Genomic DNA, 24,999 nt, shown 5'->3' on the forward strand with positions numbered 1-24,999 from the left:
ATGTACTGGCACACCTGTAGCGTTGCAATAGTGCAGTGCAGCAGAATAGTAGAATAACTCGTACTTCACAGTGGAGTAAATAATGTAGTCAGCTTGCCCATTATAATTAATAAATCACTACTGTAGATTTATCTGCATGTGACATTGTTGTAAATTGTAGGAAACACTCATTAGCTAGATAGTGGGTTATTGATGTATGATGACCATTGTTATGAATAATGTATTATTTGTTTAAAAAAGCTCACCCGTCCACATCAATCTGTACACAATGATTTCGTCCACTGTGTGCAAATTCCAGAGACTGATCGATGAGAGGATACGGAACAAAGAAGGTCTAATGAACTTATGTCGGGATGTGATACAGCCTTCTACACAATGGCTCCGTACTCGAATCGAGAGATTACCGACATGTTGTTTACTAACGGCAAGGCAAATGGCCACGGCCGGCGAGCAGCAAGGTTGTATTAGGAGACCTATCCCCGCCGACAACAGCCACAGTATTCAGTGTTTGCAACAGTGTTTCGCCGTTTGTCTAAGACCGGGTCGTTCCAGGAGTCAAAAAGCCATGTAGGACGTACCCGAAATGTTCAGTCAGCAGACATGGAGGAAAATGTTATTAACACTGAGGAGAGCGACCGCCTTGTCAGTACCGGGCAGCTGGCCTGCCGTAACGGGGTAAGCCAGACGACCGTGTGGAACATTCTCCATGACAATTCTTACTACCCCCATCGCTTACAGCCCGTGAAGGGCTTACTAATGACAAAATTTTCACATCGGGAGCAGTTTTGTCAGCCCGAAATGTGTGTCCCGGGATAATTGGTGACAGAAATTGGGACCAGTCTTCCTTCCACATCACCTAACAGGCTCGAAACATCACTGTTTCTTGCACGTGACTCTGCCTCCCCCGATGGAGTGAGTGCCATTAATGATTCGAAGGGTCATGTGGTTGCTACACGATGGTGCTCCAGTTCACTTCGCCGTTAACGTCCGGACGCATCTCTGTCGCGTCGTCGCTGAGCTATCGATCGGACGAGGGGATCCAGTTGCATTGCTTGCTCGTTCACCGGATCTCAATCCGTGCGATTTCTCGTTCTTGAGCCATGTCAAAAGTATCTTCTATGCAGAGTCCATTCTTGATGTGGAGTCACTGGAGTAGCGTATTCATACTGCCTTTGACACAGTTCGAATGCAGTCTGGTCAATGTTAACGTGCGATACTTAACATAGAACGGAGGGTACACGCATGCGTTAAGGCACATCGAAACCATTTTCAACACGTACTGTATTTGTGGCGCGTATCGGACCGCTGTCTCCGTAACAAAGTATGATTCAGTATATTGACTGTAGCATGTAGAACTTGCATTTCCGGACATGAATTAAATATATTTTCATGTTTCGTATCCTCTCATCGATCAATCGTTGGAGGTTGTACATAGCGGAAACAACCATCCTGCGTACACAATATACTGAAATATCATTTAACTGCATTTTATTTGCTCGATTAGAGAAGGGGGCTGTATTTCTTAATATTTTTGGTCAATTACTACTTTGTGTGTTGAGTGAACCTTTGTTCGAAACCCGTTGTTGCCGAGAATGCTTGAGCTATTTTGCTACACAGTAGAAGAAGTTTTGTTCGGATGCCTTTATTCCATTAGACACATTCAGACCTAAAATCCCGTAAAAGAAGTAGCATTCGCCGAACTTTCGAAAGCAACATACGCTGAGGACACGGAAGTCATGGGATAGATATATCCTCATACAGTATACGGATGGCGGTAATATCGGGTACACAAGATATAAGAGGTCAGTGAATTGGTGTAGCTATTTGTACTCAGGTGATTCTTGTGAAAATGTTTCCGACGCGATTATGGCCGAAGGATGGGTATTAACAAATTTGGAGCAATCAATGCTATTTGGACATTCCATTTTACTTAAAATCTTTAGAGAATTCGGTAGTCCGAAATCCGCAGTGTCGAGAGTGTGCCGTGAATACCAAATTTCAGGCATTACCTCTCAGCACGGACAACGCAGCGGTCGTCGCACATCAGTTAACAACCGAGTGCATCTGCGTCTGCGTAGAGCTGTCAATACTAACAGACAAGCAGCACTGCGTGTAATAACCGTATCTGTTATGACGCTGTGCAAAAAATATAGCGTTAATGGGTTAGGGGCATTGCGAAAGGAATGACATCGGACGCACGACCGCTCCTGGACTTGTGACCGTATCGGTTGCATCCTAGAGGACTGGAAAAATGTTGTGTAGTCAGACGAGCCCCGATTTCGGTTGGTAAAAGTTGAGGGTAGGGTTTGATTGCGGCACAGAAGCCAAGAAGCCATGGACCCCAGTTATCGACAAGACATTGAACATATAGATGGTGGCTCCAAAATAATGTGAACTTTGCTTACTTGGAATAAACTGTCCAGCTAGTTAGAGACCATTTGCCGCCATTCATGTATTTCATATTCCCACACGTACACCCAGTTTTTACGGATCTCAATGCACCATATCACTGGTCCACAATTGGTAGAGATTGGCTTGAAGAAGATTGCGGACAGTTCGAGCGATTGATTTGGCCTCCAAGACCACCCGAAACGAAGCCCGTTGACATACACGGAGCATAATAGAGAGGTCAGTTCTTGCACAAAACCCAGCACTGGCAACAGTTTCGCTGTTATGGACTGCTATATTCCACAGTCTTGTTCATCGTATGCGACATTGAGTTTCAGCACTACACAGGTAAAAAAGGAGTTCCGACATGATATTAGGAGGTATCCTTTGACTTTGGTCACCTCATTGTTGTCAATGGTAGCAATATACGTGTCGTTATGTGAGAGGACTGAGTTTTATCTTCATTTACTATGAGCACTGTTAGAATTCAGTCTATTGTCATACTGGGCGTCGTGTGACAACAAGCACCTTATGTATGCCTGCAATTAATGCAGTAGAAGAGTGTCACAGCTCCCTTGCACTGAACTGTTCCCGTAGGAAAGGTAACCACATGTCGTTTTGGCATCTAAGGCCTTTAACATTGTTTTGTGTGTTGTACGTCCTGGTGGTTAAATATTAAGGACCTTTTACTGCAGTAAGTATAGTTTCATAGAAACAAATATAACTGCGATAACGAATTTAATAAGACATAATTACGTTTTTACTCGGTAGTAAACCACTGAATATCATATTACTCTGATGCCAATAAACTTTGAAAATACTCCTGAACAAATGTCTACATCTAGTCAGAGGGAGTCTGGTTCATCTTGTATGTACTGGTGTTGGGAAGTAAGACAAGTTTCAGATAAATACGTTGGAAATTATCATAAAACTTTTATTTTCATAACGTACATCGCATAATTATTAGTGTAGGCAGAAAAGAAGACATTGTATTTGTATGGAATTAACAGATACATAATAGTTACGTGGTTGGTGTTGAAAGTGGGAGTTAGGGGTCAGAAAAGTGAAGTTGGAAGCGATGTTTAGTTCAGAATATGAGCGACAGTGTGGTTGAGTGTAGGACTGAGATCTTGTCGTTGCATTGCATCTATTGAATAAATGCCCACTGGAGTAATGTGTGTCAAGGAAATACGATTGACTTGCCAGCCATCTGTATTATGCTGTACGTGTGAGATGACTGGCTCTTCTCCATTCCGTGCACGACTGCTGCAGAGAGGAAGGAAGATGGCAAGTCGTCTCAATACGGCTGCCAACTCTTTCGTATTTTCTTAACACTTGCTACTCCAGCGCTCACATATCCCCCACATGCAGTGCAACAGTAGGGCTCCCGTCACACTCCCATCTACACCCTTTTGCAGATTCTCACCTAAACATCACTTCCAACTTCAAGCTTCCTCAATCTTAACTCTCACATTGATTAACAGCTTCATCACCACCTTCAACGAACGTCCTCCAGGCTGACGGCATAGATAGGGCTAGTACCGTCATCTGCCTCTGTGGTAGTTTCTTTGTCGGCAACTGTAGGATTACCAGTCGTAGGAGTACCAGCTGCAGGAGTACCAGCTGAAGGAGTACCATTACCAGGTTTACGATTCTCAGTATTACCTTTTTGAGGAGCACTTTGAGCTCTATAAGGTTCCACGTCTAATCCAATGACGGTATTTCTGTCCTTGTCATTGCACGGACCCGCGTGCAACATGAAGAGATTCACTGCAAGTAATATTGCGTGTTAATAGTATATTATACTGGTGTCTGATTGATGTGGATGCAATTAATATTTCATACACCCAGATATCAAAATTTATGTAACAAATTTGAGTTATAAATTCAAATTTTCAATTTAAGAACGTTCTTTTACTAAGACGAACACTAGCATGCAAGATCTTGCAACACTGAGAAAGACAAATGTGAATGATATGAATTTTTCGTAGTCCAAACAGTTTCGCGTAACAGTAGCCAACCTAGAAGGAGGCCTGCGAGGTGGGAGTGCTGGGAGAGGGGGAACCAGTGCCTCCCTTCCCCAGTCTTCCCGTCGCCCCACGGCTGTCAGTGATCGGTGGTAATGGCCTTCCAGAAGATGTGGCCCCAATAGTAGACTTCGTTGCCAGTTTTGTCGTGTGGTGTTTCGCTGTTTGCATTCAGTTAGTATATGAATAAAATGGTAGTGTATAGAGCACACGTATCAGCAGGAATACATTATTTGTAGTGATAACTAGTAATGTAGTATATTAATAACCATACATGTCGTATCTTATTCACTTAAACCTCCTTAGTTTCTCGATTACGAGGACATGTGTTCCCAGCTTCTATATTTCACACGGTTTTCATGCACTTTTTCCATTTACAGCATTAGTCATCCGATCCCTACAGCATTGTTTTGAACCTTGATGATACGATTTGTTTTCCCCGAATAAAAACGCATATCACTTGGTACACGCACGTAACCAGAATTAATAACCTAATTTTCCAACAGCTAGAAATTTCGTGGCAAGACAAAGGAAGAATTTAAGACATATTATTCTGGAAACATCACTGTTTTCGGAATGAATGATTTTTTTTTAACTTATGTATTCTGCGCGTATGGAGACATTAACGGTAGCGTTTTTAGCATGGCGCACACCACTGTGATCTAGACCACAAACCTCAACAGACTAGTTGTCGCATTCCTGTCACCCACCTCCTCACAATCAGCAACAGGCATTATGTAAAACTGCACAAATCTAAACGACCACTCAGTTTGAGAGTTCAGAATAGAATGCAGCAATACAGCTATTTATGTACCGTAACAGTTGCTGCAACGAAAAAGTTGCTGACCACACAGATCGCACTCGTCTTCGATTGACTAGATACCAGTCGAAGGAACAGGCCAGCGATTTCCGGTATACACTTCAACGTATGGATATCCCAGTAGAGTGTGCTCTTTGCAGTTATAAAGTGCGTCCATGTCCTAAGGCCTCCGAGTTTCTTCCTCAGGAGTGGGATCAGGTAGAGCCCTGCAGTTTGGCTCACAGTATCAATGAGGTGACACACCTCGTCTAAGCACTACGCTCAGGGCAACAGTATGTAGTCAACAGAACACCAGCAGCGGCGGTGAGAGTTAAGAGTGTCTTTGATACCAGAAGTGCTGACGTATTAATTACAAGAACAGCGATTAAGGAATCGATTTCTCTAATTGTGGAATTTGACACCATTTTAAAATCATCAGCAACATAGCTAGACTTGTACGAAAGGTGTCGCGAACGTTAGGAAACTGCACGAAAGGTGTCGTGAATGTTAAGAAAGTACATTCGGGTGGACCAGCAATTCAACGAAGGGCGAACGTCTTTTAACAACTATCCAAAACCAACTGGGTCACGCACTGGCCGGTGTGGCGCAGCTGTCACACAAGTTGACACGCTTGTCTGAGAGGATCTCTGGCTGAATGTGGAAGACATCGCCACAGTAACGTCCACCCACACAGTCCTAGCTGATGACCTGGCAACGCAGCAAGTGTTCATTGCTGGGGTGGCGGAAGCCTGACAGACGACCTCAAGGCCGCACATGTGGCAGCTTCTTACATGATGTTGGCGCTTTGTCCGTCTTTGCTAGCCAATCGTTAACAAAACCTTATTAGCTTCGGCAGTCAGGCAGTTTAAATCCGTTGGCTGCATTCGTTTCTTAATGGTAACGACCGTGATCTTCAACCAAAATCACATCGGTTAAAGTAATTGCCCCTAATGTGTTCCACTACAGATCGGGAAAATATTGAAGAATAACAGTCCAACCAAGACCAGTGAAGTAGATAGGTAGTGGGCGTGTGGGTGATCTTAGGTCATTGATGACGTCATCGATGACATCAAGACATTCTCCCTCATCTCTCTAACAATGGTCAATTGCCCTATGTATAAAACGGTGGGCTATTGAAATTTTTCCGGGAAACTCAAAAATTGGTGGTGTTTTCTCCTACTCCTTTGTTGGTAGGATTGTTGTGCTAAGTATAATTTGGCAAAAATTCAAGCTGGATATTGAACAAGGCGACCACGCCATACTTGCTTTGTGATGTCAGAATGCAAGAACTAGAACACTGCACCTGTCTCTAAGGCAACTTAATGTGAGACATACACTCCTGGAAATTGAAATAAGAACACCGTGAATTCATTGTCCCAGGAACGGGAAACTTTATTGATACATTCCTGGGGTCAGATACATCACATGATCACACTGACAGAACCACAGGCACATAGACACAGGCAACAGAGCATGCACAACGTCGGCACTAGAACAGTGTATATCCACCTTTCGCAGCAATGCAGGCTGCTATTCTCCCATGGAGACGATCGTAGAGATACTGGATGTAGTCCTGTGGAACGGCTTGCCATGCCATTTCCACCTGGCGCCTCAGTTGGACCAGCGTTCGTGCTGGACGTGCAGACCGCGTGAGACGACGTTTCATCCACTCCCAAACATGCTCAATGGGGGACAGATCCGGAGATCTTGCTGGCCAGGGTAGTTGACTTACACCTTCTAGAGCACGTTGGATGGCACGGGATACATGCGGACGTGCATTGTCCTGTTGGAACAGCAAGTTCCCTTGCCGGTCTAGGAATGGTAGAACGATGGGTTCGATGACGGTTTGGATGTACCGTGCACTATTCAGTGTCCCCTCGACGATCACCAGTGGTATACGGCCAGTGTAGGAGATCGCTCCCCACACCATGATGCCGGGTGTTGGCCCTGTGTGCCTCGGTCGTATGCAGTCCTGATTGTGGCGCTCACCTGCACGGCGCCAAACACGCATACGACCATCATTGGCACCAAGGCAGAAGCGACTCTCATCGCTGAAGACGACACGTCTCCATTCGTCCCTCCATTCACGCCTGTCGCGACACCACTGGATGTTGGGGTGTGAGCGGAAGACGGCCTAACGGTGTGCGGGACCGTAGCCCACCTTCATGGAGACGGTTGCGAATGGTCCTCGCCGACACCCCAGGAGCAACAGTGTCCCTAATTTGCTGGGAAGTGGCGGTGCGGTCCCCTACGGCACTGCGTAGGATCCTACGGTCTTGGCGTGCATCCGTGCGTCGCTGCGGTCCGGTCCCAGGTCGACGGGCACGTGCACCTTCCGCCGACCACTGGCGACAACATCGATGTACTGTGGAGACCTCACGCCCCACGTGTTGAGCAATTCGGCGGTACGTCCACCCGGCCTCCCGCATGCCCACTATACGCCCTCGCTCAAAGTCCGTCAACTGCACATACGGTTCACGTCCACGCTGTCGCGGCATGATACCAGTATTAAAGACTGCGATGGAGCTCCGTATGCCACGGCAAACTGGCTGACACTGACGGCGGCGGTGCACAAATGCTGCGCAGCTAGCGCCATTCGGCGGCCAACACCGCGGTTCCTGGTGTGTCCGCTGTGCCGTGCGTGTGATCATTGCTTGTACAGCCCTCTCGCAGTGTCCGGAGCAAGTATGGTGGGTCTGACACACCGGTGTCAATGTGTTCTTTTTCCCATTTCCAGGAGTGTAGTATACTGGTGCAGACTTAGTGAGAATGCAAGATTGATGCCCTGGAATACAAGATGACGACCAGGGTGTACTGTCACTGCTCTATGAAATCAGAAACCAAGATAAGATATCTAGGATACCGGTGCAACCTTAGTGTGAAATCAGAATCCATGCCATTGCATACCGGCGCAGGTGTACTATGATGTCAAACTCTAAGATGCTACGACAAAGGGAAATGACTTGCCTGTGAGATCTGTAGGGCTATGTATAGCAGACAGGTCACTGTGTAATTCCATCCTTCCTGACCTAAGTCAATCACATTCCCCTTGCTTTGAACATCTGTTTGTCTTTTTGATCTCTTAATGTCATCCAGCATCGTAAGTCTAAACTGTATATTTTGTACTGTATAGTAGGAACAATTGTATCTCTATTTAACAACATGTCAGAGGACGGAAAGAGTCTTCTGACACGAGACAGGTCTGGAAGCTGTCTGCATGCACAGTCCACCTCAGAAGAATTTGGTCTGCTACCAAACAGCCACCGTACCACGCCATGTAGAAAGAGACTTCTGTGATGTAGGTAAGACGTATTGGCAAACCACGCCATTTTATGACCCCGCAGCTTGTCTGGTGGTGTACCACAAGCCACACGCATCACACGTGAGGTGCATACGTAAAGTGGAGTAGCGAAGTTCCAGTTTTCAGTGCCAGTATGCTGTTGAGACAGCACTATAGTCACACCCCACATGACTCAAGTTAAAATGGCAGGAAACCAATAAAGTTCAGGAAGCACACGTATACTGTAACGCAAGTGACAGGGAGTCAAACTTCACCTAGGTTGAACAGAACCTGTAACTCTCACATAAAGGTTCTTCTTGGAAATTTAAAAGTCAAAAGAGCAAATTCGTCCTCCTGATAGTGGACACTTGTGCACTGACTCTGAAGTCAAGATAAAAATAGGTTCAGGTACTAAACTTGTAAAATTCATTACAAAAATCTGTGTATAGAATGGATGGTAGTTATTTAACGGGCGCTAATGCAACCCCAAAACTATTTTCAACTCATCGTTCTTACACGCAGCAGACATGTAGCATCAACATTTAAGAATTTAACCACTTCAATTTATTTACAAGTCGAATCACAGATTTGAAAAAGACGTGACAAATAGATATGGTGTAGTATTACTAGTAGTGGAAATAGTAGTAGAAGGTTCAAATAATAGGTGTCATTGCAATTTCTGATTGCAGTAGGCTTCCAAGTAGTTGTAGTAGTGGATTCATAACCAAGGATTCTCAGCCAGCTGTACCACAGCAACCCTCACATTCTTTTAATTGCTGACTGTATAATTTTTTTAACTAAGGCTGATTTTCGCTGTATGTACATCTTCGTGTGATAGAAATTTTATATTCAAGTAGGTGAAATGTTCCTATATGTGTCACCAGTGCATTTTTCATCACCCAAATTATCAGTATTATACAGTAAAGTGCCAAAGAAACGGGTATAGATATAGGCGTACAAATACAAACATACCTAAACAGGAGAATACGGCTCTGTGGTCGGCTTAGATCGATTACTGCTGCTACAATGGCAGATTATCACGATTCAAGAGAGTCTGAACGTGGTGTTACAGTCGGCCCACGAGCGATGGGACACAGCATATCCGAGGTAGCGATGACATAGATATCTTCCCATAGGACCATTCCATGAGTGTACAGTGACTATCAGGAATCCGGTTAAATGTGAAATCCCTGACATCGCTTCGGCCGGAAAAAGAATCTGCAAGAACGGGACCAACGACGACAGAAGAGAATCGTTCAACCTGACGGAAGTGCAATTCTTCCGCTAATCGCAGCAGATTTCAGTGCTGTACCATCAACAAGTGTCAGCATGTGAACCATTCAATGAAACATCATCTATATGGTCTATAGGAGCCGAAGGCCCTCTCGTGTACCCTTGATCACTGCACGACACAAAGCTTTACGCCTCGGCTCGGCCTGTCAGCACCGACATTGGACTTTTGATGATTAGAAACATGTTGCGTGGTCGGGCGAGTCTCAATCCATGAACCCTACGTTTTAGCAGGGGACTGTTCAAGCTGGTGGAGGCTATGTAGTGGTGTGGGGCGTGTGCAATAGGACTGACTCCAGATGCGTCTAGCTACCACTGTGACAAGCGACACGTAAGCATCCTGTCTGATCACCTGCGTCCATTAATGTCCACTGCGCATTTCGACTGACTCGGGCAGTTCAAGCAGGACAATGCGATAGCCTGTTGTTGTTGTTGTCTTCAGTCCAGAGACTGGTTTGATGCAATTCTCCATGCTACTCTATGCTGTGCAAGCTTCTTCAGCTATAAGTAACTGCTGCAACCTACATACTTCTGAATGTGCTTAGTGTATTCATCTCTTTGTCTCCGTCTACAATTTTACCCTCCACACTGCGCTCCATTATTAAATTAGTGATTCCTTGATGCCTCAGGGTATGTACTACCAACCGATCCATTCTTCCAGATATGTTGTGCCACAAATTCCTCTCCTCCACAATTCTGTTCATTACCTCATCACTAGTTACGTGTTCTACCCATCTAATCTTCAGAATTCTTCTGCAGAGCCACACTTCTAAAGCTTCCATTCTCTTCTTGTATGAACTATTTATCATCCATGTTTCACTTTCATACATGGCTACTCTCGAATAAAACTTTCTCGGTTTTCCAGCCGCGTCAATCCGAATAAAATCCTCGAGCTCTCGATGGCCATCTCCGCCATCGTCGTCAGGAGTTCACTGATTACCGGGGCTGCTACGGTTTCTCGCTTATGTAGGCATGATGACATCATCAGCAGCCAATCAGATCGACCCAATGTGGCGCGCGCGCCTAAGTCGACCCGGGCAGCGAGCGGAGGTATTGCCCGTGGCAGCACCGGTGACGTCAGGTGGCGCCAGGTTCAGGCGCCACGTTTGAAACTGCCGCTCCCGCGTCGCGCATCTGTCTTTGATTTCTTTCGATGTCCAACGCCCGCCCTTGTGCCCTGCTGACTGTGTATCTCTGGTCTCTGTTGAAATTGTTGTTGTTTAAGCGAATCTTGGCCGCTTCCTCTATAATGGAGTCCAAATATGTAGAAGCATGAGCCAACACTTCTGTATTTTCAAACTGTATTTTATGTCCGTTTTCTAGGCAATGCTCCACTATGGCCGACTTGTCAAGCTCCCTTTGCTTTATATGGCGCTTGTGCTCAGTACAACGCTCCGCAACCGTGCCAACTGTTTGTCCAATATACATGCTGCCACAGGGTACACCATACACACCGGACACTCGAAGAGCAATGTCGTCTTTCACAGGGCAGAACATATTTCGTATCTTGGAGGCGGGTCGGAACACTGGTCTTAGCCCATGTTTCTGCAGCAGACGTCCTAACTTACTGCTAGTTGCTCCACAATACGGCAGGAATACAGTCCGTTTGGCATCCTCTACTGATTCACCAGGAGTCTTCCGTCGGTGGCCCTTGAAAGCGTTTTCGATGTCTCTTTTGCTTTATCCATTTTCCCCGAAAACACGTTTCAAGTTCCGCAATTCAGACTGTAGGTGGTCGTCGTCAGAGATAATCTTCGCACTATGAACCAGCGTGTTCAGGTCAGCTTTCTTGTGTACAGGGTGGTGGAAACTATTGGCGTTCAAGTAACGATCATTGTGTGTTGATTTCCGGTACACTGAATGACCAAGCTGGCCTCCTGGCTTGGGATTACCAATGTCTCCAGCAGTCGCAAATTTCTTCATGGAGCACTTTGAGGAGCAGGCTGTGCAAACTGCGACATTATGGCCATCTTAATTTCTACAATACGTTGATGACACCTTCCTGATATGGCCTCATGGTGAAGATACACAACAGCACTTCGTCGATCATATGAATGGTGTCCATTACAATATTAAATTTACTGTCGAGATGGGGTAACAGTATTCCTATTATGTCAGCGGGGTGACAGTATTTCTATGATGTCACCCTATGGGTACTAAGGTGCACGGTTTTCAGTTTAAAATCCATTATGTCTTCGATGAAGTCATAATCCGAGATGGTTTATCTGATGATATGGACACAATCAAAATTAGTTTTTCTAATTCCCATGGAACTGTGATCGTCAAAACCCAACACACATCCACAGCGTTGAGACCTACTAGCTACCAAGTGGGCCCAATATTGTGCCCTACTCTCCATAGTGAAAGGCAGATGTATCATGAATTGTTATCGGAGGTGTACCACCTCCAAGAAGGAAAAACTAACTCCCACACCCCACTGTCCCAGCTCCAAATATTTATTAGGCATTATGTGAATATGCACATGTACGTGTTTTTCATGATTGTTTATTTGTCCCTCACTTCGACAGCTCTCTGATATATCTGATGCAATGACTGATACATTTGAGCAGCAGCAGCAGTTTTTTAATAAGCCAGCCTGAAGTCACACTCCTCGATGTGGGTCCAAAACACATTTGAGTGGAAATCAAGCCAGCATGCCAATTATAGCCCTCTACTGCAAGACTAAGTGATCACACAGACCGTCTCCATGATACAGTGCCTGCTATACAGACATCAAAAAAAGTTTTGAATCACCCCAGTTCCCAGAACTCCTGAAATTAGACTTTGACTGTGGATATTGTATCACACACACACACACAGTCCCTTTGGCTGTTCAGATATGTCACTAAACCCGCCCAAATATGTAAATAACCTGGCATGAGCAGCGCCTATTAGACGGACGGGATCCGACAGCCGATCAGTTCCCGTCATTTCACCAGGAATGATGTACTCGGCTCGTGTTTTCTGTAGTTGAACCATGCCTAGACGGCCAATACCGCGGTTCGATCGCGTCCGCATTGTTACTTTGTGCCAGGAAGGGCTCTCAACAAGAGAAATGTCGAGGAGTCTCGGAGTGAACCAAAGCGATGTTGTTCGGACATTGAGGAGATACAGAGACACAGGAACTGAAGATGACATGCCTCGCTCAAGCCGCCCAAGGGATTATTTCTCGGAGGATCAACGACAGCAACACCACCATCTTGACTAATGCTTTCCGTGCAGCCGCAGGACCTCGTGTTACGACACAAACTGTGTGTAATAAGCTGCATCGTGCGCGCAACTTCGCTCCCGACGTCTGTGGCAAGGTCCATTTTCGCAATCACGACACCATGCAGCGTGGTACAGATGGGCACAACAACACGCCGAATGGACCGCTGAGAATTGGGATTACGTTCTCTTTACCGATGACTGTCGCATATGCCTTCAATCAGGCAATCGTCGGAGGTGGTCAGGCTGAATGCCTTAGACACACAGTCAAGCGGAAGCTGCTGTTTGGGAGTGGCATTACGTGGGCCTGACGTACACCGCTGGTGGTCACGGAAGGTGCCGTAACGGCTGTACGGTACGTGAATGCCATCCTCCGACCGATAGTACAACCATATCGGCAGCATATATGCGAGGCATTCATCTTCATGGACGACAATTCGCGCCCTCATCATGCAAATCTTGTGAATTACTTCCTTCAGGATGACTTCATCGCTCGACTAGAGTGTGCAGCATGTTCTTTAGACTTGAACCGTATTGAACAAGCCTGGGATAGATTGAAAAGGGTTGTTTATGGACGACGTGACCCACCAACCCCTCTGAGATATCTACGCCGAATCGCCGTTGAGGAGTGGGACAATATGGACCAACAGTCCCAACACTAGATAGTATGCTACGACGAATACAGGAATTCACCATTGCAAGAGGACGTGCTATTGGATATTAGAGGTACCAGTGTGTACAGCAATCTGGAGCACCACCTCTGAAAGTCTCACTGTATGGTGGTACAACATGCAATGTGTGGTTTTCATGAGCAATAAGTAGGTCGACAATGATGTTTATGTTGATCTCTACTCCAATTTTGTTTACAGGTTCCGGATTTCTCGGAACCGTGATGATGGAAAACTTTTTTTTATGTGTGTATCAGAGTCGGTCATTGAACCTTTTCCAGACTGTAAGTTTCCAGTGTCCGCCTCCGTAGCGTAGCGGTAGCGGTCCCGCCTACCACGCAGGCGGCGCGGGTTCGATTCTCGGCAGGGGACTGGGTGTTGTGTCTCCTTCATCATCATTTCATCGTCATTGACTCGCAAGTCGCCGAAGTGGCATCAACTAAAAAGTACTTGCAATACGGCAGCCGAACTCCCCCAACTCGGGCCTCCCGGCCAACAATGCCATACGGTCATTTCATTTCATTTTATTGTATCCAAAATATATACCAATCATTTAGCTGTCACGATTACATAGCGCACTTGATACACCTTAGTAGAAATCATTCAGCGTGAAGAACGGTTGCTGGACTTAGCGTTCCCATTATCAACAGCGCCTGTACAACGCATCAATGAAATTGGTGTTATTCACTCCAACGTACGATTTCAATGCGAGTGACAGGGAAAGAATAGTTGTATCTATCTCCTCAGATAATAAGTTAAACGTAACGGTGATTTTGGGAAATCCACAGTTTAGTGACATGGAAGTGATGTTTCCAGATTATGAGTGGTATTAATTATGGCAGAATTCAATGTAAATAACTGGTATGCTCAAGGCTCAAACTCCTGCAGATTACTAGATTGTCATACAGTGTGCATGGGAAATTTTCCAAGAAGAGTGTAAATATACAACAAGACAACAGTTCATTCATTTGTCAGCACCTGCTGTGTGCTAGTTCAGGGAATGGTGTTTGAGTGCCCATATATATAAGGATATTTTGCAAGTGCCTGGCATAAGCTTACAGAGCTTGCATCTCAAGAGCACTTTAGAGTAAACCTACGGTACGAATTTTGATGCATAATATGCATCAGTATGCAGCATGTACGATGCACAAATATCAACGCTACCTCAATTGGCTACAGAATTACATGCTTGTTAATGTACATTTCTGTATCCTAGTATGGTAAACAAAAGTTTTTAAACATGTGAAAGTAAATTACTATTTCTCTCTGTAACTTGTGTTTCATTTCATTAAAAAATATTTAAAGTGTTCACTAAAACGTAAAGGGGAAAGAAAAAATGTCGCACTTGGAGGTCTTCATGTCATTCCTCATGCCATTTCAAGATAAAAGTGCCTGTAACAAAACCTAGTTCTACCAACAGGTTCAACAGAAGTACCATTTGCGAAACGGGCCTCTGGCAAAGCTGTACTGCATGCAATGTGGCTACGAACAGGTGGCATGAACTATACACTTCGCCGGAGCTGTGCTATTAGCTCAGTAAGACGAGGCAATGTTTTGGGGAATGGTAACGAAACTCACCGGTGTTCAAGTCGCGTTTGTGGCAAACTTTTTCAGTTAAAGCACAAAATAGTACCCAACTGATACCTCCACAATGACACAATTAGCATATTTATTTCTAATACTGTTATCTTTATTTAAACTGGAAGATATAACAAGAACTTCTTACGCTTGTAAACGACCACTTAGTTTCATCCACGACACAAATGCAGCCAATATAAAATAACAGTGGATACAATAACAGCGTCTGTATCCACTGAGGTACAAAATACAGAATAGGTAGGCTAGACTAGTTTGCACGTTACACTACGCACAACGATTCGAGCGTGGGATCGAGCAGTCTAAGGCGCTGCACTCATGGACTGTGCGGCTGGTCCCGGTGGATGTTCGAGTCCTCCCTCGGGCATGGGTGTGTGTGTTTATCCGTAGGATAATTTAGGTTAAGTAGTGTGTAAGCTTAGGGACTGATGAGCTTAGCAGTTAAGTCCCATAAGATTTCACATACATTTTAACATTTTTTGAACAACGATTCGATTCTGCACGTTTGACATCCAGGTTTACTTCCACAGAACTGATACGTGCACGTATGAGCAACATTCACTTTGGAGAAGATGTTCAAGGCTACCACCTTGCATTTGTAAATAGTTTGCTTCTCGTTGGATCATACTTTACTGGACCCTACGCAGACTCGCATCAGCCATTGCCGATGAGGCATGCACAGGAGCTATTAGGTTTTTCATCCATATGTGGAATACTGTAAACTTGTTCCTTTAAGTGTCTGGAGAACATGGAAGCTAGAACACTGAGCCTCCATAACCAATCCATTTTCCTGGTATTTAAATTGTTATGGTCGTTCATTCCAAAGCGTGGTGGTGTACAGTCATGATGAAACCACAGTTGCTGTCGAACCCCAAGTGGAACTTTTCTAGTGCGTCAATCAAAGTATTACAAAGAAACGGACTATACAGAAGTGCATTCAATTTATCTGGCAACAGGTAAGGGCCTAAAACCACTCCTCCCACAATTCCAGCCAATAGTTTTATGCCAAAGCGTACCTCAAACCTACCGGACATGTAGATTGTGTTCCAACCAATACCGGCTGGCGTGGAGGCGGGAAACATCTCCACGAGCGACGCTGGATTCATCATTCTACATAACGTTATTTAGAAAATGTTCGTTATCTTCCACTTGGTGCAATAGCGAGTCACAAAATTATACTAGTCAAATGCGGTCTTCTGGCCGATAATGTTGGTAATTTGTAACGATGTGGAAGCAGTTCTTCATAGTGCTACACTTCAACCACCAGTTTTTGAGATATCTGGAAGTGCTTCACAATATCAGTAGACATGGCCGAGGATGTTGGGGAAATGTTTCGAGAATCGCGTTCTCTTTTTGTGAAGTACGTCTAGTCGTCGGACGATCTGTGTCCATTACTTCGCGACGAAGATTATCTTCTTTCCGATGGCCCTGCTCCACGTGACCAAAAACATTCTTATCGGGCCGACGCCTTCGAGGGTGCTGTGCAGCGTACAGGCGAGAGGCAGCAGCAAGGCTTCGGATGCTAATTGCACCAAGCGTATCTACGTCTACATCTACGTGATTACTCTGCTATTCACAATAAAGTGCCTGGCAGAGAATCAATGAACCACCTTCATGCTGTCTCTCTACCGTTCCGCTCTCGCACGGCACGCGGGAAAAACGAGCACTTAAATTTTTCGATGCGAGCCCTGATTTCTCTTATTTTATAGTGATGATCATTTCTCTCTATGTAGATGGATACCAACAGAATGTTTTCGCAATCGGAGGAGAAAACTGTTGATTGAAATTTCATGAGAAGATCCTGTCGCAACGAAAAACGCCTTTGTTTTAATGATTGCCACTCCAATTCACGTATCATGTCTGTGACACTATCTCCCCTATTTCGCGATAATACAAAACGAGCTGCCCTTCTTTGTACTTTTTCGATGTCATCCGTCAGTCCCACCTGATGCGTATCCCACACCGCTCAGCAGTACTCCAGAATAGCGCGGACGAGCGTAGTGTAAGCAGTCTCTTTGGTAGACCTGTTGCACCTTCTAAGTGTTCTGCCAATGAATCGCAGTCTTCGGTTTGCTCTACGCATAATATTATCTATGTGATCGTTCCCATTTAGGTTATTTGTAATTGTAATACCTAAGTATTTAGTTGAATTTACAGCCCTCAGATTTGTGTGACTTATAACCGAAATTTAGCTGAATTCTTTTAGTACTCATGTGAATACCTTCGCGCTTTTCTTTAATCAGGGTCAATTGCCACCTTTCGGACCATTCAGATATCTTATCTAAATCATTTTGCAAGTCGTTTTGATCATCTGATGACTTTACAAGACGGTAGATGACAGCATCATCTGCAAACAATCTAAGACGGCTACTCAGATTGTCTCCTATGTCGTTAATATAGATCAGGAACAATAGAGGGCCTATAACACTTCCTTGGGGAACGCCGGATATTAATTCTTTTTACTCGATGACTTTCTGTCTATTACCACGAAGTATGACTTTTTTGACAGGAAATCATGAATCCAGTCGCACAACTGAGGCGATACACCGTAGGCACGCAGTTTGATTAGAAGACGCTTTGAGGAACGGTGTCGAAAGCCTTCTGGAAATCTAAAAATATGGAATCAATTTGACATCCCCTGTCGATGGCACTTATTATTTCATGAGTATGAAGAGTTAGTTGTGTTTCACAAGAACGATATTTTCTGTATCCGTGCTGACTATATGTCAATAAATCGTTTTCTTCCAGATACTCCATAATGTTCGAATACAGTATGTGTTCTAAAACGCTACTGGAAATCGACGTTAGTGATACAGGTCTGTAATTCAGCGGATTACTCCTACTTCCCTTTGTGGGTATTGGTGTGACTTGAGCAATTTTCCAGTCTTTAGGTAAGTATCTCTCTGTGAGCGAGAGGTTGTATATAATTGCTAAATATGGAGCTACTTTATCAGTATACTCTGAGAGGAACCTTACTGGTATACAATAAGTGATATAAGCTGCTTTGTTACACCGAGGATATCTACTTCGACGTTTCCCATCTTGGCAGTTGCTGTTGATTGGAATTCAGGAATATTTACTTCATCTTCTTTGGTGAAGGAGTTTCGGAAAACAGTGTTTAATAACTCTGCTTGAGTGGCACTGTCATCAGTGACTTCACCGTTGTTATCACGTAGTGAAGGTATTGATTGTGTACTCACATATTCATCATTTATGTACTTCATTGGGAAGCACCCGACATGAACTTGACAGGATCAGTTACGGTTGTGCACTGTGCAGCTACTATACCCATGCACGCAGTTTAATGGACCGCAATGTCGTGCGACAGGCTATTATCATGGGACAAAATAATGTCCTGCTCATAAACGACGAGACCTACGGAACGATCGTATAAAATATGAAAGCGAACCTGAAGAGGATTCGAACTACAGCTCAATGGTGTATGTCGGGTTTGAGGTTCTAGCAATCTATTTGGTGAGCTACGATGGCTGGTAAGCCAGCATTGAGTAACACACGTTCCTGTGTACATTCCAACGCGCTGCAAGATGTGACAGCGTTGCCATCTCCTTGATTGCAACCTTTTTCAAAATGCACTCAATCTGGTTTTGCCAGATAAACTTACCTCTTGAATCTGAATACGCCGACCTCCAAGTGCGGCATTTTTTCTGTCTCCTTGTATGGTTAATATCACAGAAATCAAATGACAACGTAGTTCTTTAAATGTCGAGAAATCGAGATGAGGAAGCGTTGAAGACATTTCTCACAGGGAGGAAATCGAAACATTTACCAATGGGCAGAAGCATGCAGATGAATTGTAGCTGAAGATACATACATTTCTAGGAGAACAGTTCACTATATGAGGGGCTCCCAACTTTACACTCAGCTATTGCAATATAGTAGAAACTCGGCATATTTTATATGGGATGATACTGAACAGTTCACGCATTCAACGTCAGAGAGAGGCGCATTGTGGGTGGGGTATCGCGTCTTCCAGAGCACAAGTACTCTATGTTATGTCCTGCGCTGCACCCTATACAGTTCGGGTATTGTATCCAGATACCTGCACCGCACATTGAATACTCCTTGTAGTACGTCGTAGTATCTCGTCCATTGCGTCGGTCTACAGTTCTGCATCACACGAGGTACCCCGTTATAATGGTGGCTCTTGTGAAGGGAGTCGTCTCCCTCCCTCCGTCCCTCCCTCCCTCCCAAGAACGTGCATTGTTCACCTGCGCATACATTCATTTTTGAGCTACTTCATTGCATGTACATTCTGTCTCTTCTAATAATGAACTTCTATGTGTCTCTTCTAGTGGGGACAACAGTCCTACTTACACAGGAGTACAGGAAATCCCTGCTAGGTTTCGAATTTCCGGCAAAAGTTGAATATGCCGCCATTTTAGACATAGGGTCATTGAACTTTGTCATTTGAGAGAGGAGGGAGGAATTCCCATAATGTCATAAACGACGTCATCAATGACTTCACTGGTGGCGTAAGGACACCAAAACTGTGCCAGTTTGCCTACCCAAACAGACCTCCCGTATTGACAGCCTGTGACTGTCGAGCGCTGTGGGGGATGGGGTGGTTGTAAAATGATGTGAAATGAGGTAAGTAAGTCACAAGTGAGTTCCAGAGTGCTACCAGCAGTTCCACTAGCACACTGACTGTGCGTAGGGTGATGCAGGGAATGGGTTACAGTGGTATAGCAGCTCATCGGTAGCGACAAATCCCTGTAGTCAACACCAAGCAGCACTAATGGAATAATTTTTCATGTTTTCCAAGCGATCACTTCACATCTTCAGGTGTTAGAGATGCTGCCAGGTATCAGCCTCGTTCATGCACGATTAATCGACAACATGGTCATCTATCGTCATGAGGTGCTACCTGAGACTGCTTTTCGCCAGGATGATGCCTCGCATTAATCCCAGTGCGGTGAACAATGTGAGACGTCGGATGACCGTTACACTTTTAAGAGAGCGTATTCGTGATTTGCGCCATAGGCTAGATGCGGTGGCCAGAGAGCCTTTACATCTTCACCTGTGTATGGCATTCGTCTCAACTGGTGAGGAGGGGTCTTGGCCTCTAGCTGAGTGTGCCAAGACGAATGCCTCACCGTTAAACATCTACAGCTACCTCTAAACTTCACACTTTACGTCATTGGAAATCTTTGAATACGGCCGATCGCTGCAGCCGAGCGGTTCTAGGCGCTTCAGTCCGGAACTCCGCTGCTGCTGCTACGGCCGCAGGTTCGAATCCTGCCTCGGCCATGGATGTGTGTGCTGTTCTTAGGTTAGTTAGGTTTAAATAGTTCTAAGTCTAGGGGACTGATGACCTCAGATGTTAATTCCCGTAGTGCTTAGAGCCATTTGAACCATTTGAACTTTGAATACGGAATTAATTAGAAATCCCTTGTGTATAGCACTCATCACTTCGTGTGAGTAAATAACGATGTTTTTAAATGATTGTTGGCTTTGTTTCGCCGTGCTACCTTCGGGGCACTCATGAAGACATAATCTACAAAATTAAAAATGTCATGTGCTGAGAGGTTTGCACTCAAGAGACTCCAGGCTGGCGGCGTCATCCTGTAGTTGCCAGCAGACAAGGAGAATTCCACAGTCGTTTTCAGCAGACTGAATATGATGGAGTGCGTCAGCTTCTGAAGGGCCTTGAATATTGATGTTTGGAGTTTAAACATCTGGACAAAGTGGATAAGAAGAGCACAACAGCCTTGAAGGAAGCCCATATTCTCGACAAGGTCATCAAACAGCTACGATCGCTAGTGGCAGCTCCACCTAGACTATATGGGCTGCCGATAGTACACAAAGAAGGGGTGCCACTGCGCCCAGCTGACAGCAACATTGGCACCTCAGCATACGCAGCAACAAAGAACTTGAAGACTCCGCTGTCGCCAGACATTGGGGAGTATTTCACAGCATCTGCAACTTGGAAGACTTATCCAATGTCCCAAGCAACTACGTATTATAGAATATGATATAACAGTTAGTTTTAACATGGTATCCCAGTTCACCAGGTGGCCACTGCTAGACTCGTTTGGGACTGACTGAAGACTAATTTGATGATGCTCTGTTGGGCGACCTCGCCTTATTTTCTGTACGGGGGCCAATATTTTAAACAGACAGAACGTGTACGCATGCGCTCTCGGTCTCCAGAGATTTTGAATATCATCATGGATAAATTTGAAAAAGCGGGATTAAGAGTGGGTAGACACAAACCCAGATGCTTCTCCAGGTATGAGGATGATAGCTTTGTGATCTGGCCTCATGGTAGGTAGAGGCTAAATGGATTTTTGGAACATCTTAACTCGCGCCATCCAAATTTTAGGTTCACCATGGAACTGGAAAAGATGGGTAGTTCCCATTTCTGGATGCACTTGCCAGAAGAAGAACAGATGGTTCATTTGGCTATAATGTGTGTCCCAGACCTACATACACTGTTTTATACCTGCAAACTAGCAGATACGAATGTTCTGAAGACATTTGTCCACATTAGTTCACAGGGTACACGCCTTGTTAGGCCCAGATGGTTTGGCAGCAGAAACAGATATTCCATGATCAGTGCTCTGCAAGAAGGCGTACACGGCTAAACAGAAGGGCAAGAAAAGGAAAAAACGGTTGCATTGCTGTCCTGTGTGGGATCTATGTGTGTCAAAATCAGCAGGGTTCTCAGGAAGCTTGACATCGAGTGTGTGTTCTGTCCACCTACCAAAATAAGAGGACTACTAGGAAAAGAGGAAGTGATCTGACACACAAAAACGAGAAATTTGTAATATATTTCGCCAATTTGGCATGCCATACATTGGTCAAAAAACTAGGTCAATGGACATTCATTGCATGAACTCTCATGGAACAAAGGCTCTGGCACAGGACCCTAACCCCTAAATACAGGGATGGCGTTGTAAGAGAGAAAAAGGCGATGGAAAATCTTTTGAATCGGGACACTACGAACCAACTCAGTAGAGCCCCTGACAGTATACTGGATCTGCTGAAACTGCAAAGGGGGCAGCTGCAGCACTCCACTAAATGAAGAACTGAGGTTGTGGACTTGGGAACGAACCTGAGGGAGAGCATCAGGTGCACCAGACTGTAGCTGATCTTCTCAGGACGCTACTCTTGGCAGGGGTAATCAGAGGGAATAAGTAGAGCCCCACCGCAGGCAAAGAGGGAAACCACCGGACAGAACGGTGCGCTGGACCGAGGACGAAAAACGAGCACTCGGCATGGTGCAATGGACAAAAGTCGCTTCTCTGCTTTTCCGGTACGACTCCTGTGTTGCTGTTTTACAAGTATCAGTGATTGGCGCCCATCCTTCTTGATCGATGGTGCTGTGTATTTCTACTCTACTTGATTTGGTTGCAATTTCTGTTTAGAGATTTTGATCTACTTTTTCAGCAGAGCTCACCATAGGTTGCTCTTTAGAACAGCGTTATTGTTTGCCTTCAGATTACGGTTGTCGTTATTATTATCTCAATAAGTCTGGTCACCTGATTCCTTATCGACAATGAAGCCTTTGCCCCAAGATGCGAATAGCTTTATTGTGGGACCGTGCACATTTCTTGTAGAGTTCTGTTGCTGTAGCATGGATGCTTACCTGTAGCTATTGCAAGCTGGCTAAGTCATAGAGTTTCTGGGTCGGATAGTCCCTTCGAAGATGTAGAGTTGCCTCATGGGATCTGTTCTGTTTGCGGCATTACCCCAGACGACCGCTGCATACTCAAGTAATGGATGAACCAGGCATTTATAGACGATGGTGCCCAGGTAAGGGATAGTAACCTGTTTGGGTTAAAGACTGGATACCGTTCTCTCAGCCGTACTATTCCTTTGCACAGAATTTCTGAAATGTGCTGCTGCCACATTAAACGTCTGTCAAGTGAAACGCCTAGGTATCTGACTGTTTGCCTCCATGGAACTGGACTGCCACGCAGTGGGGAAGGCCTAAGAACGTTTCTAGCGGGAGCGGACGTCTGAGCGATCACCCGGAATCGTAACGGGCGTAACGGACAGAAAACAGAATGACAGAGCGTGGGCGGACGCACCAAAATAGGGAACATCTGAAGACGCTGGATGCGGTAGCGGACTGCATACAGAACACACGGTACCCACCAGGGAGGACGAAGACAGTAGGTATAAATACTGGACCCGTTCCGCTCGACAGTCTCAGGTAGCCTCTGATGAAGGTAAAGTGTCACGCTGTCGAATAATCGTGCAAGTACGACGCCGACATCCGGCAGAATACCAGACAGCTCAAGGCTTCAACACTTGGACTGTTGTGCATAGTGACGCCATTGGATAGTGGGTGCCAAGATAGTACTATTTTGAAGTATCCGAGTTCAGAAAATGTGTAGGGGATGTTACCTTGTATCACATGTAGCAACTACAGTGAAGAAATCGAGGAGGTGGTGTTATGGTATGGAGATGTTTCCGTGGTGAGTGTATGTTCCCCTTATATGAAAGGATACGAACACTTCATTGTGTATTGTATACAATACACAACAATTATATCATCATAAAGCAGCGTCTGTGAAGCAGTGATTTGTGCAGCGTAACATCCTTACAGAGAGAACCAACCAGACAGTAGTGTGTGCTAGGACGCTACCTCCTGATTCTGGGAGACGCGTCATCCTGTACTGGTTTCGCCTGGCGGATTAACGAGAAGCGCGATGTACCAACCGGCCTGACTGTGGTTTTATGGTGACTTTCCATATCCGACTAAGTGAAGAGTGTACTGCAACCCACGACCCGATTGAGTTACGCGATTTACAAAGATTCAGTAAATTTTCGCACACTTTCACAAGGGAAAACACTAGACACAGGCAGATGGGCTACACAAATTTTGTCCTAAGGGACTGGGGAGAGGAGGAGAGGACCACGTGTGATGACAGAATGGACATCCGGACATTCTTTACCCTTAAGTTATCAAATCCAATAATTAACACGAGGAACCCGTGAAAACTCGCGATAGAGGTCAAGAAAAAATACAAGGAAAACGTTCCTACCCACAGTCCTGACCTGAAACTAATGGAACATCTTTGTCGTGAGCTAGATCGTGGACCTGGCCCTACAACCCAGCGTACCACTCCGTTAAATGCAACGGTAGCCTCTCTCGGATGAGGTGACACACCTCAAAAACATTCAGATAAATCACGGAATGTGTCCACAGCAGAGTTCAAGCTGGCATAAACGCGAGGGAAAACACACACCACACCACCCTGATGTCCACTGGTAGGTGTCTCAATACTTTCAGTCAGACATTATTCACATTCTGTTAAGATTACTCATTGTATCGTTTTGTGTCTTCTTTGTTAAGTAACTGTACTATATTCACTTTGATATCTTTAATGCGATCACACGCCTCACGTTCGTAATAATTCCCCTTGATCCCACGGATACCACACTGCTCATATAATGCCTATCGCCCCTAGGCCAAAGAGAACCATCAGCAGAGGAAAGCGTACACTGACTTGCACTAAGGTGAGCAGCTCGCATACAACGTGATACCAGCATGAAAGAGGCTTTCTTCTCGACTGCAGTGACAATGTGTGAGACATGGATGGCGCGTTTCATGAATAATATGTAGTGTAGTGATTGTAGTGGAAACACACGGAACCACAACCACTTTGATTAGTGGCCAGTGCTGAAGAAAATGCTGTGGTCGTAGTTTGGTATGGTCACGATGTAATAATTACTCATTGTGTCCCATAGTTCTCATAGGTGGGAGCTACCAAT

General features: G+C 45.1%; 1 protein-coding gene across 1 annotated transcript in view; it reads right to left on the bottom strand.

The window, feature by feature from the left end:
* Window positions 1-3,308: 3,308 nt before the first annotated feature.
* The window catches only part of LOC124596372, a 76,480-nt gene continuing 54,789 nt past the window's right edge, over window positions 3,309-24,999 (bottom strand). The window contains exon 3 of the mRNA XM_047135484.1: window positions 3,309-4,158. Within this exon, the coding sequence (XP_046991440.1) occupies window positions 3,887-4,158 (272 nt within the window). The 3' untranslated portion in view covers window positions 3,309-3,886. The remainder of the gene's footprint in view (window positions 4,159-24,999) is intronic.

The sequence above is a fragment of the Schistocerca americana genome, chromosome 2, assembly GCF_021461395.2.
Source record: "Schistocerca americana isolate TAMUIC-IGC-003095 chromosome 2, iqSchAmer2.1, whole genome shotgun sequence".
NCBI classification, from domain to species: domain Eukaryota; kingdom Metazoa; phylum Arthropoda; class Insecta; order Orthoptera; family Acrididae; genus Schistocerca; species Schistocerca americana.